This window comes from Thamnophis sirtalis, unplaced genomic scaffold (assembly GCF_051295495.1).
Source record: "Thamnophis sirtalis isolate CommonGarterSnake01/CBP01778 unplaced genomic scaffold, rThaSir2_p1.2 scaffold_3, whole genome shotgun sequence".
Classification (NCBI taxonomy): domain Eukaryota; kingdom Metazoa; phylum Chordata; class Lepidosauria; order Squamata; family Natricidae; genus Thamnophis; species Thamnophis sirtalis.
Window position 1 is genome coordinate 26822442 of NW_028261383.1, and position 15605 is coordinate 26838046.

Here is a 15605-nt window from a genome sequence, read left to right on the forward strand (position 1 = left end):
CAGTGGTGGGATGTAACCAATTTAACAATCCGTTCGGTGAGCGCCTGTTTTGCACGCGCACACAGCATTCAAAAACCACCGATTTCAAGCTTTAAATCTTACCTTCTATTTCAGGGCTGGTGAGTAAAACAGCTGACGTGCAACAATGCACTGTGCCGTGCGGCTCAACTAAGCTAAGAAACTGGGAAATATAGGACAGGAAATCGCAGGGGCAAGTGGACAGGGCCAACTGCTCACTGGCTATCCAGTAGAGTACCACCACTGAGAATATGGCCCCCATCAATCTGGGTCCACATTTTACCCACTTTGGAAGGAAGGAAAGCTGAGTCAATCTTGAGCCAATCTGGCCATTTTTCTCATTTTGAAACAACTCAAAATGAGAACTTGGTTATTTACTTGCAGAGATTTCATTGCTCAAACTAGATAACATCACCAATGCCCCCGTACAATGCAATGCATGCCATGGCTATGGCAGTTTTCAATATGTGAATGGTAAAAATGAATACATTTCTGGAAGTTTATATTCTATTACATTTTTACCACTTTTCAGCCTCAGCAACAGCCCTATTCCCAGTTAGTAAAGGCACTCTATTGTTCTTGATTTTCTGCTTAGAGCCTGCCACCCTCCAGATGTGTGGAAAGATGCCGTCCAGGGTTCCTCAAAGTCATTCAGAGAGGACGGCCGATTTGCTGCTATGACTGCATTCCTTGTGCAAAGGGAGCCATCTCCACACAGGAAGGTGAGTGGCTCAGGAAGGAGAAAAGGCTGTTGAAAATGACTGCAAATCAGTGGAGGGATTCAAAGAATTCACCCAGGATCACGTCAGCTGCCCATCCCTGCCCTCCAGCTCCACCACACATGTGGGATGAGCCTCCTGCAATGGCTAACCTGACCTTGGGAGAACCAATTGTTAAATTATACCCCTCCCCCACCTGGGTGCTAAGCTGCAATTGAGAAAAGGGAAATGGAGTGGCCAGCATGTGGAAAGGAGGATTGCAGGGAAAAGAAAGAGAGAAAGCGGCCTCTTACATCCCTCATGCCACCACTCCATTGCCAGTTTCTCCATTGCACCATAGCACCCAGGAGCTTTGATAGCTGGAGGGGGCGAGGAGTTTAATTACTGGTTTTCTGAAATTGGTGCAAAGCCCATCACTGTTGCAAACCATTTGGAAAGTGTGTTCTGCATTCAGCAATTAGTTCAAATCAAGGAAGAAGAAATGATACAGGAAGACAATCTGGAACTTTTTGTGACATGGCAGCAGATCAGTAATCTATGTGCAACTATTATCTCTTAAGTGGTATGAAAACTCTTGTTTCAGGGTCATATTTGGTCTGTGTAACTGGCTCCAACAAAAAGTTTCAGAACACCACTGGAGGGCAAGAGAGCATGAACATTGCTTGGGTCTCCAACTCAGGGTGTGAATTTCTCAGGTTGTGATGGCTGCCAACACATGCCCACTGCCTTGAACTCTTACAAGACAAGCTTTTTAGTTGCCTCAAGTAACTTGGGAAAAAGGGAGCTTAATTGCTGTCATGGTCTTCCAAAATATTGCTATAAAAATGGCATTGTCCAGATACTTTTAACAGCATATTTCCTGGCCTGCAAGAATTCTATCTGCACATTTCTGAATGGTTGCAGGAACTCCATTACAACTGAAAGCCATTCTACTGAACTAGAACAGCCCTTGAAATTTTGCAAACATTCTTTTAATTTTAGAGGTATCCTCAGAAGGTATCTTACAGCAGTCCACACTATAGTCCAGAGAAATATATCTCTTCCTGGCATTGGGCAAGGATCAATCATAGTAACATAATTGTTCCTTCCTCTTGAGAAAATTGCTCCACTACCATGTTTTCCCCAAAATAAGACAAGGTCTTATTTTCTTTTTACACACAAAATAAGGCTTGGGCCTTATTATGATGGGAGGGTTTATTGTTTTGGGATTGCCGGGCAGCTGTTCTCTTCTGAGCCGGCTCCCAAAGAGCCGGGCACAGCCTCATGGGTGAATGACTGTGTTGCGCTGTAACAGCAGCACAACACAACAGCCAGGAAGCGAAAAATCCTAACAAGCAGCCACCCAGCAAACCCCCTTTCCAGCCAGACACAGCGCCATTCACTCACCTAGGGGTATCGCCAAGCCGCAAGAGCCAAGCGGTGGGGAACAGGCGCTCACGTGGCTTAGCGATACCCCTAGGTCAGTGAATGGCACTGTGCCTGGCTGGAAAGGGGGTTTGCTGGGTAGCTGCTGTGCCCAGCTCTTTGGGAGCCTGCTCACAAGAGAGCAGCCTCCCGGTAACTCTCCTCTTCAGCTGGGCACAGCGCCGCTCACCAACATAGTGGTATCCCGAAGGCATCAAGCAACACGATCACTTTACAATTCCACACCCCCGGTTCCTGCAGATTGGCACCTTTAGGATACCGCTACGTTGGTGAGCGGCGCTGTGCCTGGTTGGAAGTGGGGGCTTGTCCAGGGTGCTTATTTGCAGTGGAGGGCTTATATGTTTGCCCACCAGAAAAATGCGACATAGCCTTATTATCAGGACATGTCATATTTTGGGGGAAACACGGTACGTTGTTTGGACCTGAGGTTTTACAATTGAAATACTGAAGGCTGTTTTTGAACCATGGACCCAAGAGCTAATTTTAAGATTGTCTGTCTCTATAGATGGACTGTATTTAAAACATAGGGGCATAGGTTTTATCAGAATAGACTGAGACTGAAAATGCATTTAAAAATGACAAGCTATTGGAAAGATTTAAAAAGATGCTACATTGGACAACAAAAGGGGAGGAATCAAGTTTTAGGATATTATTTCAAGGAACCAAAAATCAAGATTGTTAAAAGGAAAAACAGAAATGTGACATTGGTTTATTTGATCCAGATAAAAATCGATCGTTATGGGAAGAAGAGATCGTTTTTTTTTTTAGTGTAAGGTGACAAGGTACTAAAATTAATTATACTTGTAAAAAAGGAGGAAATAAATGAGAGAGAGAGAGAGAGAGAGAGAGAGAGAGAGAGAGAAAGATAGATAGATAGATAGATAGATAGATAGATAGATAGACAGACAGACAGACAGACAGACAGACAGACAGACAGACAGACAGGATAAATTGAGGGATGGAGGGAGGGACAGAAGGACAGAGATAGATAGATAGATAGATAGATAGATAGATAGATAGATAGATAGATAGATAGGTAGGTAGGTAGGTAGGTAGGTAGGTAGGTAGGTAGGTAGGTACGCAGGCAGGCAGGCAGGCAGACAGACAGACAGACAGACAGACACAGATACACAGACTGACAGACAGACAAACAGATAGACAGACAGGATAGATAGATATAGGTAGGTAGGTTGGCAGGCAGGCAGGATAGAGGGAGGGAGGAACACACATAGATGGATGGGTGAATGGATGGAAAGATAGATAAAGAGACAGACAGACAGACACACAGAGAGAGAGACTGACAGACAGACACACAGACAGGATGGATGGATGGATGGATGGATAGATAGATAGATAGATAGATAGATAGATAGATAGATGATAGATAGATAGATAGATAGATAGATAGATAGATAGATAGATAGATAGATAGAGACAGACAGACAGACAGACAGACAGATAATGATGCATAAAAATGAGACATGATATGATATGATACAATATGATATGATATGATAAATATGGACCAGCAGAAAACAGTTCCTGGCATAAGGCAAATTTATATCAACACAATCTTCTCTTTTTCACTCTCTAAACTATCCCCTTAAGGGTGATTTCACAATCTATACTTTATTTTTAGTTGCCTTATTATTTTACCCATTACAGAACTTTCTGGGATCAAACAGGATTTCCTGTTACTACACTAAGGGATTGCTAAGAATAAATAAGGGAGATCTTCTCCTCCATTACAGATGCAGTCTACTGCACCAGATGTTTGGAAGATCAGCATCCAAATGAACACCGAGATCACTGTCTAACAAAGGATATCACCTTCTTGTCATTTGGAGAATATTTGGGGATCATCCTGATTTCCTTTGCTCTATTTTTGTCCCTCATCACAGTCTTTGTGTTAGCAATTTTCATTAAATACCATGAAACCCCAATAGTCAAAGCCAACAACCGGGATCTCTCCTACACTCTACTCACATCACTCCTCCATTCCTTTCTCACCACCTTCCTCTTCATTGGCCAACCAAGGAAAGCTACCTGTCTTCTCCGACAATCAGCCTTCATGATCATTTTCTCAGTGGCTGTCTCTTCCCTCTTAGCCAAAACCATCACAGTGGTACTGGCCTTCTTGGCAACAAAGCCAGGAAACAAAATGAGGCGATGGCTCGGGAAGACCTTGGGCAATGCTCTTGTTCTTGCTTGCTCTGCTGTCCAAGTTCTCATTTGCTCCACCTGGCTGGGAATCTTTCCTCCTTTCCCTGACACAGACAAACACTCACACCCAGCACAGATTGTCCTGCAGTGCAATGAAGGACCTGCTGTCATGTTTTACTGTGCCCTTGGCTACATAGGCTTCCTTGCTGTTGTCTGCTTCACGGTTGCTTTCCTGGCCCGCAGACTGCCTGGGGCCTTCAACGAAGCCAAGCTGATCACCTTCAGCATGCTGGTTTTCTGCAGTGTTTGGGTGTCCTTTGTGCCCACCTACCTGAGCACCAAGGGCAAATACATGGTGGCCGTGCAGATCTTCTCCATCTTGGCCTCCAGTGCTGGCTTGTTGGCCTGCATTTTTTTCCCCAAGAGCTATATTATTTTGCTGAGGCCTCACCTGAATACAAAGGAGCAGCTAACCACACAGATCAAAGTATAGCATCTCATTGTGTTTCCAAATGTTCAAAAGAAATAATTGCCCTTTGCTCTCATCTTCTGAACATTCCAGGGTTTCACATTAACATAGTTATGGATGCTTGTAAGGAAATATTGTACCATACATGAAAAGATTTATGTAGGACTTTATATTTGGATCAGTCATCTTATGAAATGGATAGCTTTGTTCTTTTTACTTTTTTTGTTCCCTTGGTTGTTTTGTTCCCTGATAACTCCGTGCATTGTTCATTTGTGTTCCCTTCTTAATAGATTTAAAATTTGTCTTTAATAAAAACAAACAGAATATAGAAACTCATACTGTTTGTCTGCGTTATGAGGGTGACCTGGTTACATCTGCAGCTCTTCCTTAAAGCCAGGATAGGCAGTGGGTCCCTAATGCAGTGTTTTGCCATCTGTCTATATTTCACAATCAAGTGTGATTTTGCACAACTGATTGCATGCCATTGAAACCTTCCCAAGATCAAGCAACATTACATGCAGTCACTTCTGCTTAGGTCATCTCCTAGTTGGCCTGCTGCAATGCACTTCAAGGGGTTGTCTTTGAAGAACCTCTGGAAGTTGCAGTTGATCCAGAATTAATCCACAAAAACAATTCTCCATATGCTATAATACACCCATGTTACTCACTTCTTTGAAAGTATTCCAACATTAGTTCACAATAGACTTCCATAGATAAGAAGTGATGCTCTGCTTGTAGTAACCTAGAAAGTTCTTCATAGCATTGGCCAGATATTTATGGACCATCTTTCTCCAACTATCTCTAATGACACTCATGTATACACCTATATCACCTGGGACAGCCAAGTGATGCGGATGACCTGGATGATCTGGTTACAGCTCAACACTAGCAAGAAAGAATAGCAAAATAACAGACTTGGAAGGGCTCTTGAATGTTTTTTAGTCCAATTTCCTACTCAAGCAGGAAAGCAATACCATTGCAGATAAAATGCTGTTCAATCTCTTATTAAAACCCACCGGTGATTGAGCACAAGCAACTTCTGGAGACAAACCATTCTATGGGTTAATTGTTTTAAATGTCAGAGTGGCTTTCGGATTTAGGGACTCTTGGATGCAGTGATTTTCCATCTTGAAGCCTGGATCAGGTATCTGTATCCCAAAGAGATGCAGTGAAGAATTCTGGTGATCCCCTTGAATGCATGAGTCCTGCTTAAGAAGGATGTAGCTTTAACACAACTTTGTTTGTATGCCAATTGCTGCCTTTCCTACATCCGTGAGCACTATAAACAGTAATCTATGCTTTGGTTACCCCCAGTAGGATTACTGCAATGCTCTTAATAAATCTGTCTTACTCCTTCCATGAATTCTAGGCAAAAAACCCAATTATAAAAACTAACTCTACCTTTATTGTAAGGTTACATTAACAGATTCTTCACAGATTGTAAGTTTTACTCTTTGGGAAATTTAAGTATTGTCCCTTCTGAAATACTTCTCACAATACCACCTCTCCTTCTGTGGACTGAGATATCTTGTATATGAAGGATGTCATGTTTGTGGCTCGGTCCAGTGCCTGACGCGTGGATGTGCAGAACACAGAGGAGAAGAGAACAGTGGAAACCAATGGGTCAACCCTTGGGAAGGAAAAGCCACCACTGCTAGTGAAGCCCACCCAGGCTCTGGGGATAAAAGGCAGGGGGAGGAGATGAATAGATGTGGCAGACAACTATTCATCTCCTTGCCAGATGGACTTGTTAGCCTGAGGGGAAGAAAAAACTTTTTGCCAGGGCTGCTGGCACTCCTAATAAGGAAATCCTTGATTTAAACACTGAGTGTTTGGTGTGTTTGGGAAGCTGGGTCAGAACACTCTTCCTCCTGTCTTTCAAGGTCAAAGGCTTCCGAATGTACCATCATGAACAATTCTAGATGTGCTGTGCTAATTCATGTTAAACCTTTCTTTTGCGAGCTACATTAGCACACAATCAGCTTCCAGTGGAATGTAAGTTCTGGTTGTCAACTATACAGGTCTACACAGGACACCTTTCTCCTACTGTCTCTAGAAGTTCCATCAAGACAGGCAGAAAGGTCCCATATCTTAAGAACTGTGATCAGGTTAACCCAGGAAGATTGGCTTTTCTGCTGCTGTGCCTGGCCTCAGGAATAACAATCTTTTCAAAAAGTAGCCAACATTCTGCCATCATTCAGAAAGCTCCTAAACCTGATTATTCTTTCAGGTATAAGGTCAGGAATTTAAGTGAACCTGTAAATTTTAGTCCGAAGGCCATTTGCTGATGTGCATTTTAATTTTATTATTATAATAGCCAATAACCTGGTGTTGCCCAGGTTATAGACATCGAAGCATTTCTCTGACAGGGAGCCATTGAGAGGGGCCTTTCTTCCCCCTACTCCCATACCCATCATCCCTGCCCACTCACTTCCCCCTCCCATTTGCTCTTCTTTCCCTCTCAGTCTACTGGCACTTTGCCCAAAATCCATCAATTGCTTCCGAATTGGTCCACTGGAGGGCGAATGTCACAGTTGGCTTTCCCAAGAAAGCTGTGAAGGAACTGACATCACAAACAATCTCCGCTCTAGGACACCACACTCACTCTCCTTAACGGCCCAGGCATTCCAGATTTATGTTGGAACACACACACAGAGACAGACACACACAACTCAGTGGTGTCTTTCCCCCATCCACAGTATTTGTTTCCAGAGGGCACGTCATATGTGTAGCAAGTTTGGTTGGAATTGTTGAAGGCGTTCTAGAGTTATTCTGGAACATACATACATACAGCCTTTTTCATACAGAGAGAGAGGAGAAAGAGAATGAAGAATAAGATACATGATGATGTTTTGATATTTCTGAGCTTGGGAACTCAGGGACATAAAAGCCTTTAGTGTTATTCAGAGGTTGTGATTCTGTGCTATAAAACTCCCCTCTGCCTTTCTTTTTCTATTGTTATGTGATTATGTTGTCTATGTAACAAAAATAAAATAAAATAAAAAACAACAAATGAGAACATCTCCGGCCCACAGGAACTTAGAAAGTAGGCCCTCTTCCTTTCATTAGAGATTTCCATGAAATTGTTTGCCAGTAGGAAGCACTCAAATCTTTTAAGGAAGACTTCACAGGATTCCTTATCTGGCATAAATGCAGCAAAACTGGGGATAGTTTAGTCACTATAGTCACCATAGTGAGGAAGCAGGCAATATCTGAGGCAGCAATTCTCCTGTTAATTGCCTTGACTGTGACGGTGGATTTTCTGTCAGTATCCCACCTTCGTCACCAGTGCTCAGTACTGAGCTATTAAGGGACAGCACGGAAGCATTAGCAATTCAACAAACTTTATTAACTAGAACAGACAACCACCGAATGAATGAACTCTCCCTGTCCAACAGCTCTTTTATATCTGAGCTGTCAAACAGGTAACCAATAGGATGCCTGTGAATCTCCCTCCAGCCAGCAGCCACGCTGGAATCAATGGGAGCATGTCCCACTTGATTGACAGGAACGGTCGTGAGCGCAAGGACTTAACAGCATTTTCTGAAAATATAGAGTCATTTTATTATTATGGTGATGTTTTTATATTGCTTCAGTAACAGGGTGGCTTATATGAAATATGCAGCCATATCAATTGAATAAGCCAATAGATCAAGGAAGCCCTCTTTGCAGCTTTGATATGGACTCACAATCAAGTGGGGGGGGGGCAGAGGCTTAATTTCTCCATAATTTCTGACCCAAAACAAGTTTCACTGGAGAAAGCTTGGTTCAGGGGCTTCCAAATACTTTTGGAACTACATCACAGGCTTCTCACAAACATATTTTCCTTCCTTGTTCCCTTCTTCATGAACTCACAGGACAAACCTGGGGATAGAGGGAACACAGGGGATGTGTCTTCTCTTTGTAAGTATCAGCATCATGTTGATTTATTGACTGCCTCCCAACTTCTCCTCCAGGGAATTCTCCAAAGTTCACTGCTGAGTTGACATAAACATCACATTCAAGAGCAATGCAGGAAGCATCTTTCATCAGAGCTTGGAAAATTGGGGACATAAAAGCCTTTAGTGTCATTGAGTAGTTATTGTTCTGTTCTTTAAACCTTGAGACTTTTCAGATGAATTCCTTGTGGGCTCCAGCTTCCATCTGTGCTAGGAAAGCCACAGCAGCAGTTGTGATATTGCAAGGGCCTTTTAACTTTGTGAACTGCTCCTCTAATTCTTTGAGAGCCACCTGACTCTGCAAGAAATAAAAATGCTTCTATTATTTCTCCTGATGCTTCTGTTCTTCCAGATACCCTGCAAGATCTTGAATGCCAAGTGCCCCTTAACTTTAGAAAGGGATGAGACAGATCCATTGAATTATTTCAAACCAGGAGACTACCTCATTACTGGAATCACTCCTGCAACAACCACTATGTTTCAACCATTCACTTTCCAAAAGGCTCCAACGGACAAAGTTTTCTGGTAAGAGAGCATTTCCCCCTCTGATTACTCCTGGTTCCAAAACCTTTAGATGTTTCCTGACACCCTTCAAGGAGGAAAAACCTTTCTTTATGAGCAATGTCTCTTAGCTAGATTACTAGATAGAGTAAAGAGTGAATGAGAACCACAGAACCACTCATTGATCTGCATGTCATTTCTGTCTGTACTTCCTCGGTTTCCCTAATGCAAGATATTTTGCTAATCCTTCACTTCAGAAAAGATATTCTGTTGCCTTTACTCTGGGAAGAGCAGTTGAAATAAAAAAGAAAAAGGAAATGAAGAGTAGTTGAATAAAGAGAAAATTTAGGGAACTTGCCATCCATGAAGGAATCTCACTTGGTCTTCTCTCTTCTTCTGGGACAGGACTATGACTAACCAATTGGCTGAGGGGATGGTTTTCTCAGATCCTAACTTTTCCTGCTGTTTCCCCTCTCCAAATCCTTTTCCTTATTAAATAACTCCAGAAATGCCTCCAGTACCTCTTCCTGCTCCATTTCTTAATACTCCTGTTCTTTCTCTTTCTACATCTGTAAAGCAGGTATCCTTGCAGTATGGAGATTCTCAATTTCTATGTGACACAGAATCTAATTTTCCCCACTAAAACATGGGGTGCCTTAACCTTGAGGCCATTGCTTCTTTCAGTCTATCATTTCTGAGGGATGAGGGTGGTTCAAAAATGGGAAAGATAATATAAATAATTGGATAAAAATAAACTAACTAGACCAACTCTACATGTGAATCTGTGTTTCCAGCACAGAAATGTATTTTATTATTTAACATCCGTATATTTCAGAAGGCTAAAGGTAACTTTTTAATGCTTTTTTGGTGTGCATTTCAATGTGTCACTTGTTAAACTTTCCCTGTTGTTCCCCTCACAAAATTCTCTACTTTTGTTGCAATTTTATATTTTCACTTTTTTTGGAAACATAATAAAAACTATTTTAAAAAAAGAGAAGTTAGAGAATCAAAGCAACCAATATTGAATTCCTTAGATTCAGAATACCTGGATTATCCTATATTTCTATTCTCTGGGTATGTGTGTGTATCTGTGTTTTCAGGAAATCAACCATAAAGTACTGGAAAATCCTGTCCTTCTTGTTTGCTGTCCATGAGATCAACCAGGATCCCCATATCTTACCCAACCTCACCCTGGGTTACAACATTCATGACAATCATTTTGATGCAAGGACAACATCGGAAGCTTTGGCCGATCTGCTCTCTCCTGGGCTGGCAAATGTTCCAAACTACGAGTGTGGAGGAAGACAGAATAACCTCTTAGCTATAATTGAAGGGACAGAAACTGACATCTCCATCCAGATTTCATCCATGTCAGGAAACTATAAAATCCCCCAGGTGAGAAGGTATCCTCTTTAATTCCACATTTAATAATGGAAAAAAAATAATCTAATTACCTCGAATTCGGCTAATGTATTCACCGGTATCAATTAAGTGTTTGTTTATGTTCCAAAATAAGCATATTCTTTAACAAGTACTATCTGAAGAAAATCACAGATGAGATGCAATTGAAGACCCTGTAAAGGCCATGCAAATGTTAAATACAGAAGAAGATAAAATAGACATATTTGAATCTCTGCTCATTGAATCTCATTAATGGAAGAGCCTTGAAATATGGTATAAGGAGAGTATTCTATGCCTCCAAGGATCCTGTTGTTGAAAGACTTCGATTATTGCTGGGGATTTTAAGGGTCAAGTGAATGAAAACTGTAGTAACAACCATTAATATAAATAGGGCATTCTGTGCTCATAAGAAGAGATTTGAAATTCTGAAACGATATTCAAGATTGACAGGAGCTTGGAAGCAAAACAATAACAACTGTTGTCCTGAAACTGAATTAGTCACCAGTTCTTTCTTCTCTTTACCAGGTCAGTTATTGTTTTGTTTCCCATCTTCTGGGGGATAAAACAAGGTTCCCCTTTTTCTACGCCATGGTCCCCAAAGAAGGAGTGCAATATCTGGGGATCCGGAAATTGCTCCTGCATTTCCAATGGACATCAGTTGGTCTCTTTGCTCCGGACACGGACAACGGGAAGCATTTCATAGCAACAATGGTGCCAGTGCTGTTCAAGAATGGGATTTGTGTTGTTTTCTCACAAACCTTTGCAGGGATGAATACAGAGTTTATGAACATTGACACTACCTCAGTAGAGGACTGGAAAGAGGTCAATGTATTTATTTATTTTGCAGAAGCCGGATTCTTTTTAGATGGAATAATGGTAATAGAGACATTAATTAAAATTCAATTGAACATAAAATCAAATGGTGCGGAAGCTACAACACCCACAGGGAAGGTCATTGTCACCACAGCTTTGTGGGACCTCAACGTGGACATGACATACAATGACAATACACATCAACACATTCTCGGTTTCTTCTCTTTTCTCATCCAGAAGAAGAAAAAGACAAAATATGTTGATATAATGCCTCTTTATACTTCTCTGTATTATTTTGCACAAAAAGCATTTCATTGCTCATACTCCAAGCCTGGCTCTACAGTGAAAGGCTGGAGAAGATGCACCAAGAAAGAAGGGAAAGAGACCCTTCCCCAAGAAGACATTGAAAAAACACACTCTCTAGAGAGTACGTACATCTGTGACACAGTCTGGGCCCTGGCACGGCTCTTAGATACGGCTTATTCTCCCCGATCCAAGAGCCGACTGAAAGGTGATGGAGGGAGAACAGCACTGCAAATTATCCAGCCATGGCAGGTATTCCCTTTTCCATTGCAATGAATTCCTACTGAAGCTGTGGATTTCATAATTCATAGGCGATCCCAGAATCTTTAGAATATGTCACCTCTATGGGGTGGATTTATTTACTAATATCTCCAAATACAATCTACAACATAGGGCTCATAGTCCCATGATAACCATGTATAAATATCCATGAGATAATAAACACTAGACAGTGGATCCTTGTTTCAGAGACATTTTACTACCAGATTCCCAAAAGCTCTTAATCCATTCCCTTCACTGGAAAAATATTTAAAAATTCATGGTGATATTCAGAGTTGTATTGGCCTGGAAAATAGCTGATGTTCAACATAACACCACTGTTAAACCTCAGGAACTGACCATAAGAAATGTTTTAGGATATTTATATTATGTCATAAAATGTTTTATGAGCTTTTTAAGTCACTAAATGTTTTATGATCGTTTTAATGTCTTAAAAACAGAGGTGGTATTCAGCAGGTTCTGAGCAGTTCTGGAGAACTGGTAGCAGAAACTTTGAGTAGTTTGGAGAACCGGTAAATACCACCATCTATTCTCTGCCTCCTAAGTCCCAGCTGATCAGGAGGAAATGGGGATTTCATAGTATCCTTCCCGTGCCATAACCACCAAGCCATGACACAATTTTGAATCCCACTGCTGCTTAAAACTTTTAAAATATATGCCACAGACATGAATCTTGAACATTGAATGCATTCTGTTCATTATAGGTGCCTTGGTTTAATCATTTCACCCTGTAAAAGGTTACACATAAAGAAACTACAGAGTTTTAGAAGTATAGAGATTAAGTGGGAGACTAAATGAACAATCTGCCTCAAATCAGGCCTATCATCTTTAGTATCTATTTGCCTTCTGGTTCAAAACAATCTATAAAAATAAAACTAATTTAAAAAAAACCAATCTGAAGTGTCTTCTTAAAGGCCTCTGTTAGCCACACCCTCCATCTGAGGCAAAATATGTTCAGAACAGTGGTGGGGTTCAAAAAATTTTATTACAGGTTCTGTGGGGTGTGGTTTGGTGGGCGTGTTAGGGGAAGGATACTGCAAAATCTCCATTCCCTCCCAATCAGCTGAGATTTAAGAGGCAGAGAATAGATGGGGGCGGGGCCAGTCAGAAGTGGTAATTACCGGTTCTCTGAACTACTCAAAATTTCGCTACCAGTTCTCCAGAACTGCTCAGAACCTGCTGAATACCATCTTTCGTGTGAGATGGGGATAGTAGGGCAGGGATGGTAGGCACGCTGGTGCACCCCCTTTACAGACCTCTTAGGAATGGGGTGACATCCACAGTGGACAGTCTAAAGTTAAAGCTGTGAGGGTTTCAGGATGTAACAACGGAGTTTGGTAGAGTATGGTAGAGTACGGTAGATGGCTGAAAGAATGAATTCATTCTGCCTTCTTCAGCACATTTCAGATAGAGGAGAAGCATCTGCTCTTTGTAGAGAGAAACGGGAACATTGAAACTATATGGGATCTCATTTTTGAAGACCCAAGACCATAATGTTTCTAAGAGAGAAAATTAGTGCAAAATACCTAATTCTTATCACCTAAAAATGAGGTTAACTCTTTCACAGTTTATAGGGTGCTCAATAGAGGTTCAATATCCATCTTTATTAAAGGCAAATTCTGTTCTCTGCTGTTCCAGTTTCATCATTTCTTGCAAGACTCCCAGTTTTACAACACTTCCATCAATGGCGTATATTTGGAGGAGAACGGTGAACTAGCAGCTGATTTGGACATTGTGAATTGGGTGAAGTTTTCCAATAGGTCTGCTGTCAGTGTGAAATTTGGGAGCATAGCAAGGCAAGGTTCCTCGGAGCCCCTCTTCAAGATTGACAACGAAGCTATAATATGGCCCAAATGGTTCAACCAGGTGAGGAAGAGAAATGATTCCATGTCACTTCATTTCTTCTACAATATAAATACAGGAAAATTCCCTCTGTGGTCCTCTAGATCTTCGGATCCCTTCTCAGTTACATTGTCTTGATGGCCTTTGAGATCTTCTGGAGAGGCCTGGCCCATAAAACAACCAAAGGTCAGACACCATTGAATGGATATCATCATCATCATCGTGATTGTCATCATCATCATCGTCGTCATCATACTGATCAAGGAGAATGTTTGTAGTTCAGGGTTGAAATTTTATTTCTGTATTAAGTTTATTTGCCATCCATCTCATTTCAAAACAACTCAAAATAACAATCACTCTTACACTTATATACCACTTCATAGTGCTTTGTAGCCTTCTCTAAGTGGTTTGTAAAGTCAGCATTTTGCCCCAACAATTTTACCCACCTCAGAAAGATGGAAGACTGAATCAACCTTGAGCGGATCAAGCCACCTTTCTCATTTCGAAACTCAAAATGGGTCCTTGGTGCTCTCAGAGCTTTGTAGTTTTCTTGCACAGATTGTATTGCTCAAACCAGGTAACGTTATCAGTGCCACTGTACAATGCAATGCATGCCATGAAGAAGTCATTTCAATGAAGAAATGAAAGAGATTTCTGAAAGGATGTGTTCTATTGCACTTTAACCACTCATCCTCAGCAATAGCCCTGTCCCTAGTATTAGTAGACACACTGTCAGGGTTCCAGGTATCAGCCCATAGGAAATCAGGACTCCAAGGCAAGGTTATTCAAAGTGTAGGTTTATTAGGCATGTCATATTGGCACAGTTGGTGAAAATCCAAATCTGAAGTCCCCCGGATTTTCCCCACCTAATTGAAATCCAAAGTTCTCCCCCATCTTACACATGACCATCACATGCCCCAATCAGGTCTTTCTCCTCATTCCGGTTGCCTCCCATCCATGCCCCGCCAGGTGCTGGTGAGAGTGTCCTTGGTTCCCATGAGGAAAAATGTGATTTTGCCTACCTGTACCCCTTTGCTATCTCTACTCTCCCCTGTCTTTCCCACAGCTCCAGTGAGCCTTGCTTTGGCAACCCTGAAGAATCTTCAAAGATGGCTCCAGGGTTGACAGGCACACCATTTTTCTTGTTTTTCTGATTAGACCCTACCGCCTTCTAGATGCGTGGAAAGATGCCACCCTGGGTTCCTCAAAGTGATTCAGAGAGGACGTCCGATTTGCTGCTATGATTGCATTCCTTGTGCCAAAGGAGCCATCTCCACTCAGGAAGGTGAGTGACTCAGGAAGGAGAACAGGCTGTTGCAAAAACAGGCCAAATATTTGACAGTTTTTTCTGGAATAAACAATGAAAAGATAATTAAAGTTTTCATTTTAGAAAGACACGGACTCAGAATCCAGATTCATTTGAAATAAGGCTTTAGAATTAATGTAAGAATCCTTTCCATGGGAAAAATATTGTTTTTTACAATTATTTGAAAAGAAAATCATGTGAAAACTATGACGGTTGGACCTTAGAGGGAACTAGAAGGAAGTAAAGATTACAATAAAGCACAAGAATGCTTTCATATTACATATTGATACAGAACGAAGCAATATATTTTAACATTTAACATACTATTTTTGAACCATGGATACTGACTTTAATTTTAAGATTGTCTATCTCTATAGATGGACTAAGTTTCAAAAATGTAATGGAGGAGGGACAGGTTTTACCAGAAA

General features: G+C 41.4%; 1 protein-coding gene and 1 long non-coding RNA gene across 2 annotated transcripts; both read left to right on the forward strand.

The window, feature by feature from the left end:
* Positions 1-627: 627 nt before the first annotated feature.
* LOC148047700 (uncharacterized) lies at positions 628-5130 on the forward strand. Its single transcript, XR_015696173.1, has 2 exons — positions 628-740; positions 3914-5130. It is a non-coding gene; the product is annotated as an uncharacterized LOC148047700 (long non-coding RNA).
* A 3552-nt stretch (positions 5131-8682) lies between these two features.
* LOC148047701 (vomeronasal type-2 receptor 26-like) lies at positions 8683-14946 on the forward strand. Its single transcript, XM_087708109.1, has 6 exons — positions 8683-8697; positions 9085-9257; positions 10334-10628; positions 11160-12002; positions 13668-13895; positions 14938-14946. Exons 1-6 carry the CDS (start codon positions 8683-8685, stop codon positions 14944-14946), a joined length of 1563 nt encoding a protein of 520 aa, XP_087564235.1.
* Positions 14947-15605: the final 659 nt, after the last annotated feature.